This window comes from Mastacembelus armatus, chromosome 11, assembly GCF_900324485.2.
Source record: "Mastacembelus armatus chromosome 11, fMasArm1.2, whole genome shotgun sequence".
Classification (NCBI taxonomy): Eukaryota; Metazoa; Chordata; class Actinopteri; order Synbranchiformes; family Mastacembelidae; genus Mastacembelus; species Mastacembelus armatus.
In genome coordinates this window covers 443,846-457,412 of record NC_046643.1, presented here as the reverse complement: position 1 = coordinate 457,412, position 13,567 = coordinate 443,846, and the positions used below count along the sequence as shown (strand labels likewise).

At 43.3% G+C, this 13,567-nt stretch overlaps 1 protein-coding gene across 1 annotated transcript in view; it reads left to right on the top strand.

The window, feature by feature from the left end:
• The window catches only part of gabbr1b (gamma-aminobutyric acid (GABA) B receptor, 1b), a 162,385-nt gene that overhangs the window by 45,690 nt on the left and 103,128 nt on the right, over positions 1 to 13,567 (top strand). Inside the window, exons 7-8 of the mRNA XM_026300435.1 lie at positions 1,402 to 1,647; positions 1,796 to 1,859. Of these exons, the coding sequence (XP_026156220.1) occupies positions 1,402 to 1,647; positions 1,796 to 1,859 (310 nt within the window). The remainder of the gene's footprint in view (positions 1 to 1,401; positions 1,648 to 1,795; positions 1,860 to 13,567) is intronic.

Sequence of the window (13,567 nt, the reverse complement as noted above, 5' to 3'; positions counted from 1 at the left end):
ACTCACCAATGACTGTGAGGCCACTTCTGCCTCTAGTGTCATCATAAAGTTTGCTGATTACACTGCTGTTGAGACTAATCTCCCACAATGACAATACAGCCTATAGGAGGGAGGTCTCCCACCTAGAGGACTGGTGCAGGCAGAACCACCTCCTGCTGAACGTCAGTAAAATAAACTAACTCAGAGTTGACTTCAGCAGGAAACAACAGAGGGACTTCCATGCACTTGTCATCAGTTGATCTGAGGTGGAAAGAGTGGACACTTTCAAATACCTGGCAGTGACCATCTCGAGCTACCTGTCCTGGACTCAGCACATCAACACCATCATGAAGAAGGCCAGACAGCGACTCTACGACTGAGAGACTTTAAGCTCCCTCTCAAGGTACTCAGGAACTTTTACATTTGCATCATTGAGAGCATCTTGTGTGGGAGCATCTCCGCCTGGATGGGAAATATTACCAGACAGGACTTCTTGGCCCCTTGGCTGAACGGGTCTTCAGTACCCCCCTCAACAACCTGCAAGACGTTTACACCAAACGTTGCAGTTTAAGGGCTAAGAGGATACTGAAACAACCGAGCCACCCTGGACACACTCTCTTCTCCTTGCTGCCATCAGGCCGGCATTACTGCTGCCTTTCTTTCCTCAAGCCATCCTCCTACTCACCTCTGAGCATAAACTGGACTAATATGCACATTTATCTTCCATCCATCCATTTTCTACTGCTTTATCCAGGGCCTTAGTTTGACCCATCACCTAGGACCTCTTTGCCTTGGGAGACCCTACTAGGAGCATGTAGCCCCTGACAACATAGCTCCTAGCATCATTCAGGCACTCAAACCCCTCGATCACAATAAGGTGGCGATTCACATTCACTTAAAAAAACATGCATCTTATTGTTACAGCTGCAATATGTACATTATGTGAATTCCAAAAAAAGTCTGCCCATATCGCCACCTTATATATTTTAATATAAAAATACATATTTATATTTCTATCTTTTATACTTTTATACTTTTGTGTGGTATTGTTTAGCTACTGGCAGCAGGTACAAAAATACATTTCACTGTACATTGTACTAAAGCTTATCTTATCTTATCTTAACCTTTAATTAAATCAAACCTTAAATTAGAGGTCCACATTGAAACGCTTATAAACTGTATTTTCTGGGGCACCACTCTTGCTTATAAGGAAATCTGGTTGAAACTCTAATATGGGTCATTTTTAAAAAATTAAGGCAGCTTCGTAGATTTTGTGGCCCTTAATTAGGGCATCAAACTAACAGTTTGTGTGTGTGTGTCAGTCAAAGAAGTAGCGAAGGATACCAGACCCTGCCTTAATTATGCATTTTTAGATTTCATATGTGATAACCACCGTCTCTCCTTATGTTCTCTCCTCCCCAGACCTCTCAGGAATTTCTAGTCCAGCTTATGTCCAAGCTTGGGGGTAAAAACCCAGAGGAGACAGGGGGTTTCCAGGAGGCCCCACTGGCCTATGATGCTGTATGGGCTCTAGCCCTGGCACTCAACAAGACTGTGGGGCCCCTACAGGACAAGGGTTACCGGCTAGAAGATTTCAACTACAACAACCGAGATATCACTGCTGAGATTTACCGAGCAATGAACACTAGTTCCTTTGAAGGAGTTTCAGTAAGTACCAGACTTGTTGAGAGGAGAGGGGAGACACGGAAATTATGAAAATGTTGACAGTGCTGGATAACTATATGAAAGTGTGAGAGAAGGAGACTGTAAAGAATGGAGAATGTTAAAGCATTCAAATTCTTCCTTTTGTTGTCAGGGTCATGTGGTCTTTGATGCGCAAGGTTCCCGAATGGCGTGGACTCTTATTGAACAGCTTCAAGGTATGCAACAACACACACCCCTGAAGAATGGAATTAATTTCAATAATTGCCATTTCCATCAATATTGCAATCTACAGTATATTCATAGAAATATACTGTATTGTGGTTCATATACTTTTGGCAGAGTTTGAAGCATGGAAAGTACCATGGAAAGTATTTACAGTATTTTTTTTCTATGTTATTTCTATGTTGTGTTTATATGTTATTTGTCCAGTGTTTCGGCAAAGCAAGATTGTTCTTTTCTGCATGTAAAACTAGAAATATGGGAAAACATCCGTCAGATTATCCTCACTTCTATTTCCTAGCACCATTGCTGTTTGAAGAAATACTATGCAAAGCAAGGGTGCAGAAATTAGAGAGGCCAGGGGTCATCTTATTGACACTGCCACTTTACACTCCTCTTCCACAAGTTGCTGATCACTATATGATATCCCTGTTTCAGCCATTTCAGACTTTAAGTAAAATACAGAAATACATTTAAATTTTAGTCTAATCAAAGTGTACATTGACACATTAATCAAATGCATACAGCATAAGAGTACACACTATTCTATTCTGCCTCCTGAACCCAGACTGGGAGCTGGTTCCACATGAGAGGAGCTTGATAGCTAAAGGCTCTGCCTCCCATTCTACTTTTGTAAACTCTAGGAACCACAAGTAGACCTGCACTCTGAAGGAGCTTGATCATGAAGGGGGATTTGTATGTGAGAAGAAGGATTTTAAATTCTATTCTGTATTTCACAGAGAGCCAATGAAGAGAAGCTAATATAGGATATATTATGATAATATGATCTCTCTTGCTAGTTCAAAAATAACTCCAAGGTTTTTCACAGTAGTGCTAGAGGCCAGGGCTACGCTATCCAAACTAGCTACATTGTTAGAAAAGTTATTTCTCAGGTTTTTAGGCCCAAATACGATAACTTCTGTTTTCTCTGAATTTACAGTGGGTACGGAAAGTATTCAGACCCCTTTAAATCGCTCTTTGTGTCATTGCAGCCATTTGCCAAAATCAAAAAAGTTCATTTTATTTCTCATTAATGTACACTCAGCACCCCATCTTGACAGAAAAAAACAGAAATGTAGAAATTTTTGCAAATTTATTAAAAAAGAAAAACTGAAATATCACATGGTCATAAGTATTCAGACCCTTTGCAGTGACACTCATATTAAACTCACATGCTGTCCATTTCTTCTGATCCTCCTTGAGATGGTTCTGCTCCTTCATTGGAGTCCAGCTGTGTTTAATTAAACTGATTGGACCTGATTAGGAAAGGCACACACCTGTCTGTATAAGACCTTACAGCTCACAGTGCATGTCAGAGCAAATGAGAATCATGAGGTCGAAGGAACTGCTCAAGGAGCTCAGAGACAGAATTGTGGCAAGGCACAGATCTGGCCGAGGTTACAAAAGGATTTCTGCAGCACTCAAGGTTCCTAAGAGCACAGTGGCCTCCATAATCCTCAAATGGAAAAAGTGTGGGACGACCAGAACTCTTCTTAGACCTGGCCGTCCAGCCAAACTGAGCAATTGTGGGAGAAGAGCTTTGGTGAGAGAGGTAAAGAAGAACCCAAAGATCACTGTGGCTGAGCTCCAGAGATGCAGTAGGGAGATGGGAGAAAGTTCCACAAAGTCAACTATCACTGCAGGCGCTTTATGGCAGAGTGGCCTGACGGAAACCTCTCCTCAGTGCATGAAAGCCCGCATAGAGTTTGCCAAAAAACACAGGAAGGACTCCCAGACTATGAGAAATAAGATTCTCTGGTCTGATGAGACCAAGATTGAACTTTTTGGTGTTAATTCTAAGCGGTATGTGTGGAGAAAACCAGGCACTGCTCATCACCTGCCCAATACAATCCCTAAAGTGAAACATGGTGGTGGGAGCATCATGTTGTGGGGGTGTTTTTCAGCTCCAGGGACAGGACGACTGGTTGCAATTGAAGGAAAGATGAATGCGGCCATGTACAGAGATATCCTGGAAGAAAACCTCTTCCAGAGTGCTCAGGACCTCAGACTGGGCTGAAGGTTCACCTTTCAACAGGACAGTGAACCTAAGCACACAGCTAAAATAACAAAGGAGTGCCTTCGGAACAACTCTGTGACCTTTCTTGACTGGCCCAGCCAGAGCCCTGACCTAAACCGAATTGAGCATCTCTGGAGAGACCTGAAAACGGCTGTCCACCAACGTTCAACATCCAACCTGACAGAACTGGAGAGGATCTGCAAGGAAGAATGGCAGAGGATCCCCAAATCCAGGTGTGAAAAACTTGTTGCACCATTCCCAAGAAGACTCATGACTGTACTAGCTCAAAAGGGTGCTTCTACTCAATACTGAGCACAGGGTCTGAATACTTATGACCATGTGATATTTCAGTTTTTCTTTTTTAATAAATTTGCAAAAATTTCTACATTTCTGTTTTTTTCTGTCAAGATGGGGTGCTGAGTGTACATTAATGAGAAATAAAATGAACTTTTTTGATTTTGGCAAATGGCTGCAATGACACAAAGAGTGAAAATTTTAAAGGGGTCTGAATACTTTCCGTACCCACTGTAAATGAAGAAAGTTACTGGTCATCCAGGCCTTTATGTCAGAGATCTTAGACACACTTGAAGTCTGGCTAACTGGTTTGTGTTATCAGGTTTCATAGATGGATACAACTGAGTGTCATCTGCATAGCAGTGGTAATTAAAAGTAGAAAGTTACTTTGGCATGTCTAAAGGCCTTTATGTCCTTTAGACATGCCTGAAGTCCTACTAACTAGTTTGTGTTATCAGGTTGTGTTATGTCATCTGCATAGCAGTGGTAATTAATAGAGTGCTTCCTGATAACATTGCCTAATGGAAGCATGTATAGGGTGAACAGAATCGGTCCTAGCCCAGAACCTTGTGGAACTCCATAACTAACTTTTGTGCGTGTGGAAGGTTCATCATGAACATGAACGAATTGGAATCTGTCTGATAAATAGGATTGGAACCACTTTAACGCTGTTCCTCTGATACCAATGACACGCTCCAGTCTCTGTAATAAGATGCTGTGGTCGATAGTGTCAAATGCAGCACTAAGGTCTAGCAGGACAAGTATAGAAACAAGTCCATTATCTGAGGCTAAGAGAAGATCGTTGGTGACTTTCAACAGTGCTGTTTCTCTACTATGATGTGCTCTGAATCCTTATTGAAAATCTTCAAATTGTTAATTTCTGTTTAAGTGGTCTGATAGCTGTTTAGCAACAGCTTTTTCAAGGATTTTAGAAATAAATGAAAGGTTGGATATTGGTCTATAATTAGCCAAGACTCCTGGATCAAGACTAGATTTTTTTGAGTAAGGGTTTGATTACTGCAATCTGTTCTACCTCCCTATAATTTTTATAAGCATTAAAATCTCCACAAAATATAACCTTACCACTATTCAAACATTCTGTAAGGATTATAAAAATTTTCAATTACCACCTCGCCTTCACTTGTCCACATTTCTAATGCTGCTTTGTTCCCTTTGCCATTTTCTCTAAAAGCTCATCCCTCTTTAACAAAAGCAGGACATCTTCCTCTCACTCCCCCATACAAACTCCAGATTGGGTCTGTATATTATCTGTATACTTATTCCACCTTCTAAATTTGATTTAATTTCATTCATGGTGACACAGATTATACCCTTATGCCCCCCCAGATCCCCTCCCCCCTTTCATCGCTATGTCATTCAGGACAGACCACTGCTTTAGTGATGGCCTCCTCTGCTTACGTGGCCTCCTCCTCGTCTGCTCTAATCTCAGTAGAGAATGGCCGCATCTCTAGGAAATTCATCTTGCAGAAAAATTGTTTGCTTTTCTAGTATTCTGTCTGTCCCTCCTTTTAGTCTCTGTACTCAGATTCAGAATGAATAGCATGGTCTTTCACATCTATCAAAGAGTAGGTGTTGTGTAACCAGGTGGAAATTTTATCATAGTTCTCAGTAAGACCACCAGGTAGCATTGTTCCTTTGGATACTCCTGCCACTGCAAGGGTTTTTGGGTACAGACTGGGAAATAATGGAAGTCATATTACCTATTGCAGCATGGATGCATGCCTGTTCTTCAGTGGACTTTGACTGTTTTGTGAAGTAATTGTATTACAATTCCCAGGTCTGGGAAATGGAGTCCTGCTACAAGCTAGTAGTGGAGCATGCTGATTAACAATCCATAAAGCCACTGCAGTTATTTTTGTACTATTGGTTGTAGTATTTAGATATTTCAGCAATCTAGGAGTGATTTTATATTTCTTTTTTTTTGTTGCTATGTGTTATAATGGTAATAGTTACAGGGTAACAGTTACATAGTTACCTCTTACATAGTTACATAATAACAGACATGAGCAATCTTATGGTTCAGGTAATTTATTGTCCATATTAAACAAAGGTCATGAGTGATTTCTGCTGATCCTCCCAACTGGCCAAAGAGCACAGGGCAGACCTGAATCCAGGACCAGAGTAACCTGTCCACACTTAAGATCCTCAGCATCCATTTGCTATTTGGTACAAGGTTACATGGTGGGCAAGTAATGCCGGATGAAACTAGCCCAGAAGTGATCTGCCAGGGTTTGACTATGGTGCCATCTCCTCTTCCCAATCAAATCAGGGTTGCTGTAAATTGCTTCAGGGGGAGAGGCATCCTGCTGCCCCATAAACAGAAGATTTGGAGTGACTGGGTCAGCATCAGCCACAGAGGATACATGTCCCAGTGATTTTGAATTCAGAATCCCATCCACTTCCACAAGCACAATTTGGATTATTGGTTCAGGGACTGACTGAGTTCCTACAACCACATGCAGAGCACCCTTTACAGACCAAATTTCTCATTCCCAAGTGCCTCCAAAGTGGGGAGCAATTAGGAGGATTAAAGCGGAATGTGATTTGTTGATCTCTCACAGAGCTCAGGGACCATATTGGAAAAGGCCTGCTGCAGTTCCAAGCTTCCCCCTTGGTACCCTGGTCACAGAGGATCTCACAAAGCCACGAGAAAGGCATCAGTGTCCAGATTTTCTACCAGATCAAGATGGACACTGCATGTGCGATGCCGCAGTGCTTCTCTGTACGGCACCCAGCCTTGATAATGAAAGCAGTCTACTCCCATAGACCAGAATTGTGGCTCGAAAAGACGAAGCTGGGCTGGAGGTAAAAGTCAGTCATTTGTGGGATGCTGAGTGAAGCTTGCCTTGACCAGTTTGGTAAGAATGGCTTGCCCTTGACTCCACCCAATATTTACAGAGGAGTTCAGCAAAGACCAGGATGGTCCAGACCTTCATCGTGATCTTTAATAAGCAGTTTGGTTAGGATGTGACTGGGATCCAGAACAACTGGGTGAATAGCATCAGGTTCCAGGTCAGCCTTCCAAAGCCTTCATCCCAATTGAATGAGCCCAATGTCAGGGTCAAGCACTGGTGCCAGAGAGGGAAGGTGGCTCATAAAGGGGAGAGCTTTCCCTGATTTCAGGGCCGCAAGTTCAACAGGGAAGCTCTCCTTTTGGGCTCTTTGAAGGAGGAAGCTTTCAGCATTGAGTTTGGAAGAATACTGGCTGATTAGTGGAGTGGCAGTAGCAATGACTTCCTTCCAGGTCTGGCAGTTAGACAAGTCAAGGACTGGAACTGCAGGAGCTGTAGTGAAACTGAAGATATGGATCGATCTTTGCAGTTTGGGGACGTTACCTTCAACATGGAGGTTATCTTCCAAGGAAGATCAAAGGGTTTCACTGAGGAGCAGGAACAGAGGACCATGGTTCCAGCGTTGTGACTGGGAAATCTCTTTCAGCATTTTTCCCTGGGTAAGATCATCTGCTGGATTGCAGTGTTGGTATCTCCATTCAGGCGAGTTGGTGAGTTCCTGGATCATTGCCACACGGGTCCCCAGTCAACCCAGAACCGTGGTGGAGTCAGTCCAAAATATTGTCTGTGTCAGTGGAAGGGTCAATTCAGTCTGAATCAGCACCGAGTCTGAATCAGCACTGTGTCATGAACTGAGGGGAATGCGGACCAATTAAATGCCAATACCACAACTCAGATGTAAAAGGCTTACTTTATTTCTTAGTGAACAAGAGGTTGAAAACAAGGAGTGAATGACCAATCACTGGGGTGAAGCCGGGGGAAAGTCTTTGGAAAGCAAGAGGTTACTATCAAGGCCAGGACGCGGGAAGACCAGGGGTAGTTGTGACAGAGGATGGGTTTGAGTCTGGGTGGTTTCCGCAGAGCAGTATCTGGTGGTATGGGTTTCCTTGGTCAGCGGATCCATGAAATCTGCTTTGATAACTCAAAACAAAATCCTCTTGAACAAAAATCCTTTTCTCTAATCATGAAAACAAGAAACAAGGTACATGGCTTGGCATGGTGATCTTGGTCTTTTAACTTGAGACTAACAAGATCCTCTTGGACAAAAACATTTCTCTTCTCTAATCATGGAAACATGAAACAAGGTACATGGCTTGGCATGGTGATCTTGGTCTCTTAACTTGGGACTAACAAGATCCTCTTGGACAAAATCTGTTTTCCTCTTTCCAACAAAACATAAGCAGGGAGTGAGCAGATTTAACTTCACATGAATCCCTTGATTGTCACATGACAGTGAAGACAGAAAAATCCTCTTGGGTAAAACATTCCTTCCTTGAACAAACGAGTAATGTTACTTAGCTTGGCATGGCAAAACAAGGCGAGGGGTCAGTGATCGGCATTTTCCATGAAACCAGGTCGCTTGGAGCAGATTGCAGGTAAAGTCAGTAAGTCGTAGGCAGGGTTGGTGAAGATTTCACAGACAACCTGGCAGTTTGTCTGTTGCTGAGAGAGGGTATATAACGGTGAGCAGAGAACAGAACACAGGTGAAATCAATTACCTAATCAAGTGAGAGTAAACAGTAAGAAACTAGATCTTGTATGATCCTTCAAAACAAAAGCATAAAACAGGAAGTCAAGCTGCTGATCATGAGCACCAGAAAGGGGAGTACAATGCTCCAGTTGTGGCACTGAGTGGTGCTTCTTGGGAACATCACAGAAAATATGAAGCTCATGAACCAAACATGAGGAGTCTACTGGGTTCAGTTAATAGCAGCAAGGAAATATCACCTCAGGTAAGTATTTCAACTCACTTTGCCAGGTTTGCCAGCGACGGACCAGGTCTTCTTCCTTGATTGGATCATCCCAGCCTCATTGACAAGGCATTCAGCACCAAGTGTTCAACCACACTAGATAAATTGCTTACCCAGTGACATCTTTCAAACCCACCGATGGCAAGGAAGCACCTCAGAAGCTTGGGTTGCAGAAGTGACACTCTGTAGGCAGTTGTCTGCGTAGAATGAATACTATATGGTGGTGCAGAGGTCAGGATCAGAGGAGGTTTGGGCATGGTGTGACAAGGAATAAATGGCACAACATGGACTGCATGTGGTGCAAGAGAACTTGCCATTCTTAAACTGATGGGTCTTCATCTGTCCTCAGTTCATGCCAGTTAAACTGAAGCAGCGGCTGGTTAGTTGGTAGAAGTCAGACTTGATGGAACATTGCTTTGATGTCTCCAGTTATTGCTTACAGGATATTGCCTGAAACAAAGGAGAACACCAATCAATGATGGCCCGAGAGTAGGTCCAGGTAGGAGGTAATCATTCAGTGTTTGCCCTTGATGCTTATAGGAACAGCTAAAGATAAAATGATGCTTGCCACAGCACTCAAGGTTCCTAAGAGCACAGTGGCTTACATAATCCTCAAATGGAAAAAGTGTGGGACGACCAGAACTCTTCCTAGACCTGGCCATCTAGCCAAACTGAGCAATCATGGGAGAAGAGCCTTGGTGAGAGAGGTTAAGAAGAACCCAAAGATCACTGTGGCTGAGCTCCAGAGATGCTGTAGGGAGATGGGAGAAAGTTCCACAAAGTCAACTATCACTGCAGCCCTCCACCAGTCGGGGCTTTATGGCAGAGTGGCCCGAAGGAAGCCTCTCCTCAGTGCAAGACACATGAAAGCTTGCATAGAGTTTGCCAAAAGACACATGAAGGACTCCCAGACTATGAGAAATAAGATTCTCTGGTCTGATGAGACCAAGATTGAACTTTTTGGTGTTAATTCTAAGCGGTATGTGTGGAGAAAACCAGGCACTGCTCATCACCTGCCCAATACAATCCCTACAGTGAAACATGGTGGTGGGAGCATCATGTTGTGGGGGTGTTTTTCAGCTGCAGGGACAGGACGACTGGTTGCAATTGAAGGAAAGATGAATGCGGCCAAGTACAGAGATATCCTGGAAGAAAACCTCTTCCAGAGTGCTCAGGACCTCAGACTGGGCCGAAGGTTCACCTTCCAACAGGACAATGACCCTAAGCACACAGCTAAAATAACAAAGGAGTGGCTTCGGTACAACTCTGTGACCATTCTTGACTGGCCCAGCCAGAGCCCTGACCTAAACCCAATTGAACATCTCTGGAGAGACCTGAAAATGGCTGTCCACCAACGTTCACCATCCAACCTGACAGAACTGGAGAGGATCTGCAAGGAAGAATGGCAGAGGATCCTCAAATCCAGGTGTGAAAAACTTGTTGCATCATTACCAAGAAGACTCATGGCTGTACTAGCTCAAAAGGGTGCTTCTACTCAATACTGAGCACAGGGTCTGAATACTTATGACCATGTGTGTTGGTTCTAATCAAACATCTACACAGAGACTTTCTTTTCTTTGTTCTAGGTTGAGCTCGTGACTTTTAGGAGATGCACACTCAATGCTATCCCCGGCTGCAGCAGCGAGTCTAACCCAGCACTCTTTATTTATACAGTGATGTGGTTACATGACTTCCAGGCACTGTCTCACTTTACACAATAGGGGAGAGTTGAAACATAGGCTATCTTCAGAGTTCATACAGAGTTCACATCCATATATTTACATGTCTTGGTGATTTGCACAGAAAAACAGGGAACATCCTTAACTGTGACATGCCTGGTTGCACCCTTTACATAAATCTGTCTGCAAAATGACAATTCTCATAACACAGTCAGCGATTTACAATGCCCTTATTCTAACAATGTGATATTTCAGTTTTTCTTTTCTAATAAATTTGCAAAAATTTCTACATTTCTGTTTTTTTCTGTCAAGATGGGGTGCTATGTGTACATTAATGAGAAATAAAATGAACTTTTTTGATTTTGGCAAATGGCTGCAGTGACACAAAGAGTGAAAAATTTAAAGGGGTCTGAATACTTTCCGTACCCACTGTAAATGAGTCACCATGAGAACCACATTTCAATTCATTGCCATTCTTGCCCTCTACAGATTTCAACAGGCTAACTAGTGCTTGGGTAGACAAGGAGAACTCCTCACTGAACTTGACACAAAGAGTGGCTGAATCTCACTTTGGATCTCCTGTCAAGGCTGCCCATATCTGGCATCAAGAGCCAAGAAAGCAGAAAAATAAGGCTGGGCATCGTAAATGAATGAGCAGACCAGCCTGTAAGCACTAGAATGTTTAAGATGATTGATTAAGATATCATATTTGTATTCCTCAGATAGATGAACTTGACTGCCAGCTAAAGTATCAAATGCTTTTTTTGAGAAGAAGGAAATCACTTTCTCCGTCAGCTTCAACGTAAGGAAGCTGAGGTTTAGGCAAACTGTAGAAAGAGGAAATCAGCAATTCAGATAGACCTGGCTGAGCAAGCGTGAACTGGTTACCTGCTTGGGCTGGTTGGAATGACACAGGAGCTGGTAGCTGTAACAAGGAAGGATCTGAGAGAGGGGGGGGGGCAAAGTGCCAATTGTTTGTAGCAAAGGGAGGCCTAACCGAATAAGGTTGGTAAACCCCAAGTAATGCTTGAGTGGGCTGGAAGTTATAATAAGGCACATCGAAAGAGAGTGATTAGAAAGAAGAGTGAGGAGGATGTGGCTGGGTAAGGCCATGTACCTGAGGTTCAAGTGATGAAGGTGACTGGTGTACTACTATTCGGTCAGGCTCCTCACGTCTGTCCTGTACAACAGGCTTTTCAGGCACAATAACAGTCTCAGTTGAAACATGTTGCTGAACCAAAGGTGGTGCTGCTGCTCCACCCGTAGCACCACCCAAAAGAGGAGAGGAAGCAAAAGGTACTGTAGAAGGTGTCTCTCTGCTTGTCTCAGCTGTCTGGCTCTTGAAAGACATTTGATTAATTTTTTTTTTTTTTTTTTCAAAAAATGCACCATTCTGAAATGGCAGCAAGTCCGAGTAGCTCCTGTGTTTTTGTAGTTTTTTTCTTATGTTTTTTTCTTACAGTGTGTGCTGGCTCAAGTAGAGTAGTGTACACTAGAGAGGAACTGTTGGCCCTGTTGAAGATTGGACACGGAGTAACTCACCCAATCCAGACTATGCTGAGGAGACAGTTTTGTGGCTGTAGAGCCAGGGCTACCCTCTGTGCTCATGAAGAATGTTAACTCACTGCATAATTGAACTGGTCTCAGTTGGTTTCCGCCCACACTATGTGCCACTCACCCCAACCGGTCGAGGCAGACGGCCACCCAAACTGAGCCCGGTTCGGCTGGAGGTTTTTTCTTCCGTTAAAGGGAGTTTTTCCTCTCCACTGCTTGCTCATAAGGGATTTGTTGGGTTTTTAGTTTTTGTAAAGTGCCTTGAGATGATTTGTATTGTGATTGGGTGCTATACAAATTGAATTGAATGGAATGGAATAGAGTTTACATACATAGTCGCCATTGTTGTTTACATTCCACCGAAGGTGGCGCCTGCAATGGCGTGTGACGTCATACATGATGCCGTTGCTAGAATACAGACACAGCACCCTGATCCATTGCACCCATTGCAATTACAGGGGATTTCAATCACATCTCTGTCCTCCTGTCTGACTGACTTTGTACAGTATGTGGATTGTGCAACATGTGGGGAAAGAACATTAGATCTGTTCTATGCTAACGTCAAAGAAGCCTACAGGCTGTACCTCTTCCTCCACTGGGTAGATCTGATCACAGCATGGTCTATCTTCAGCCCAGTCACTAGAGGCAAGGGATTCATTGGGAGGCTGTTTTGAGTGCACAAACTGGAATGTACTGATGGAGGAGCAGGAATTGGACAACGAATTGGACTTGGACAATGACTACATTAATTTCTGTAGAGAAACCGTACTCCCAGTTAGTACAGTACGGTGCTATCCTAACAATAAACCATGGATCAACAGTGACATTAAAGACCTCCTGAACCAGAAGAAGAAGGCTTTCCAGGACAGGGATTAGGAGTAACTGAGGAGTATACAACGGGAGCTCAAAAGACACTCTACACACTGCCTTATTGTCCAAATATGGTACTTCTGGCTCCACGATAGCAACATGGCGATATCTGTTGTACATGGTCCCGTCCTCACTACTGTAGGCCTTCTCCTTAGCATGAGGAAGCTACTTGAGTTTGTTGGGTTTGTTTTTGTTGTATGTGTAAAAAGTTTTTGTGGGCACACATGCATCTTCAAAGAAGCTGATGTAAGATGTCAGAGTCAGCGAGTTTCTATAGGTCTGTGGGTGCAGCCCTGAACACACTCCAATCTGTACAGTCAAAGCAGGCCTGCAGTGCTGACTTTGCCTCTTCAGTCTCTTGTTTTAGCCACAGGCTTTAAGCTTCTGTCTGTAGTTTGGAATGAGGTTAAGGTTTCGTACCTAATCCTACCTGATGAAATGTTCAGTATATTGACATTACTGTCAAGTCTGACCCTTTCCCTCTGTCTGTCTCTCTTGCTTACTCTC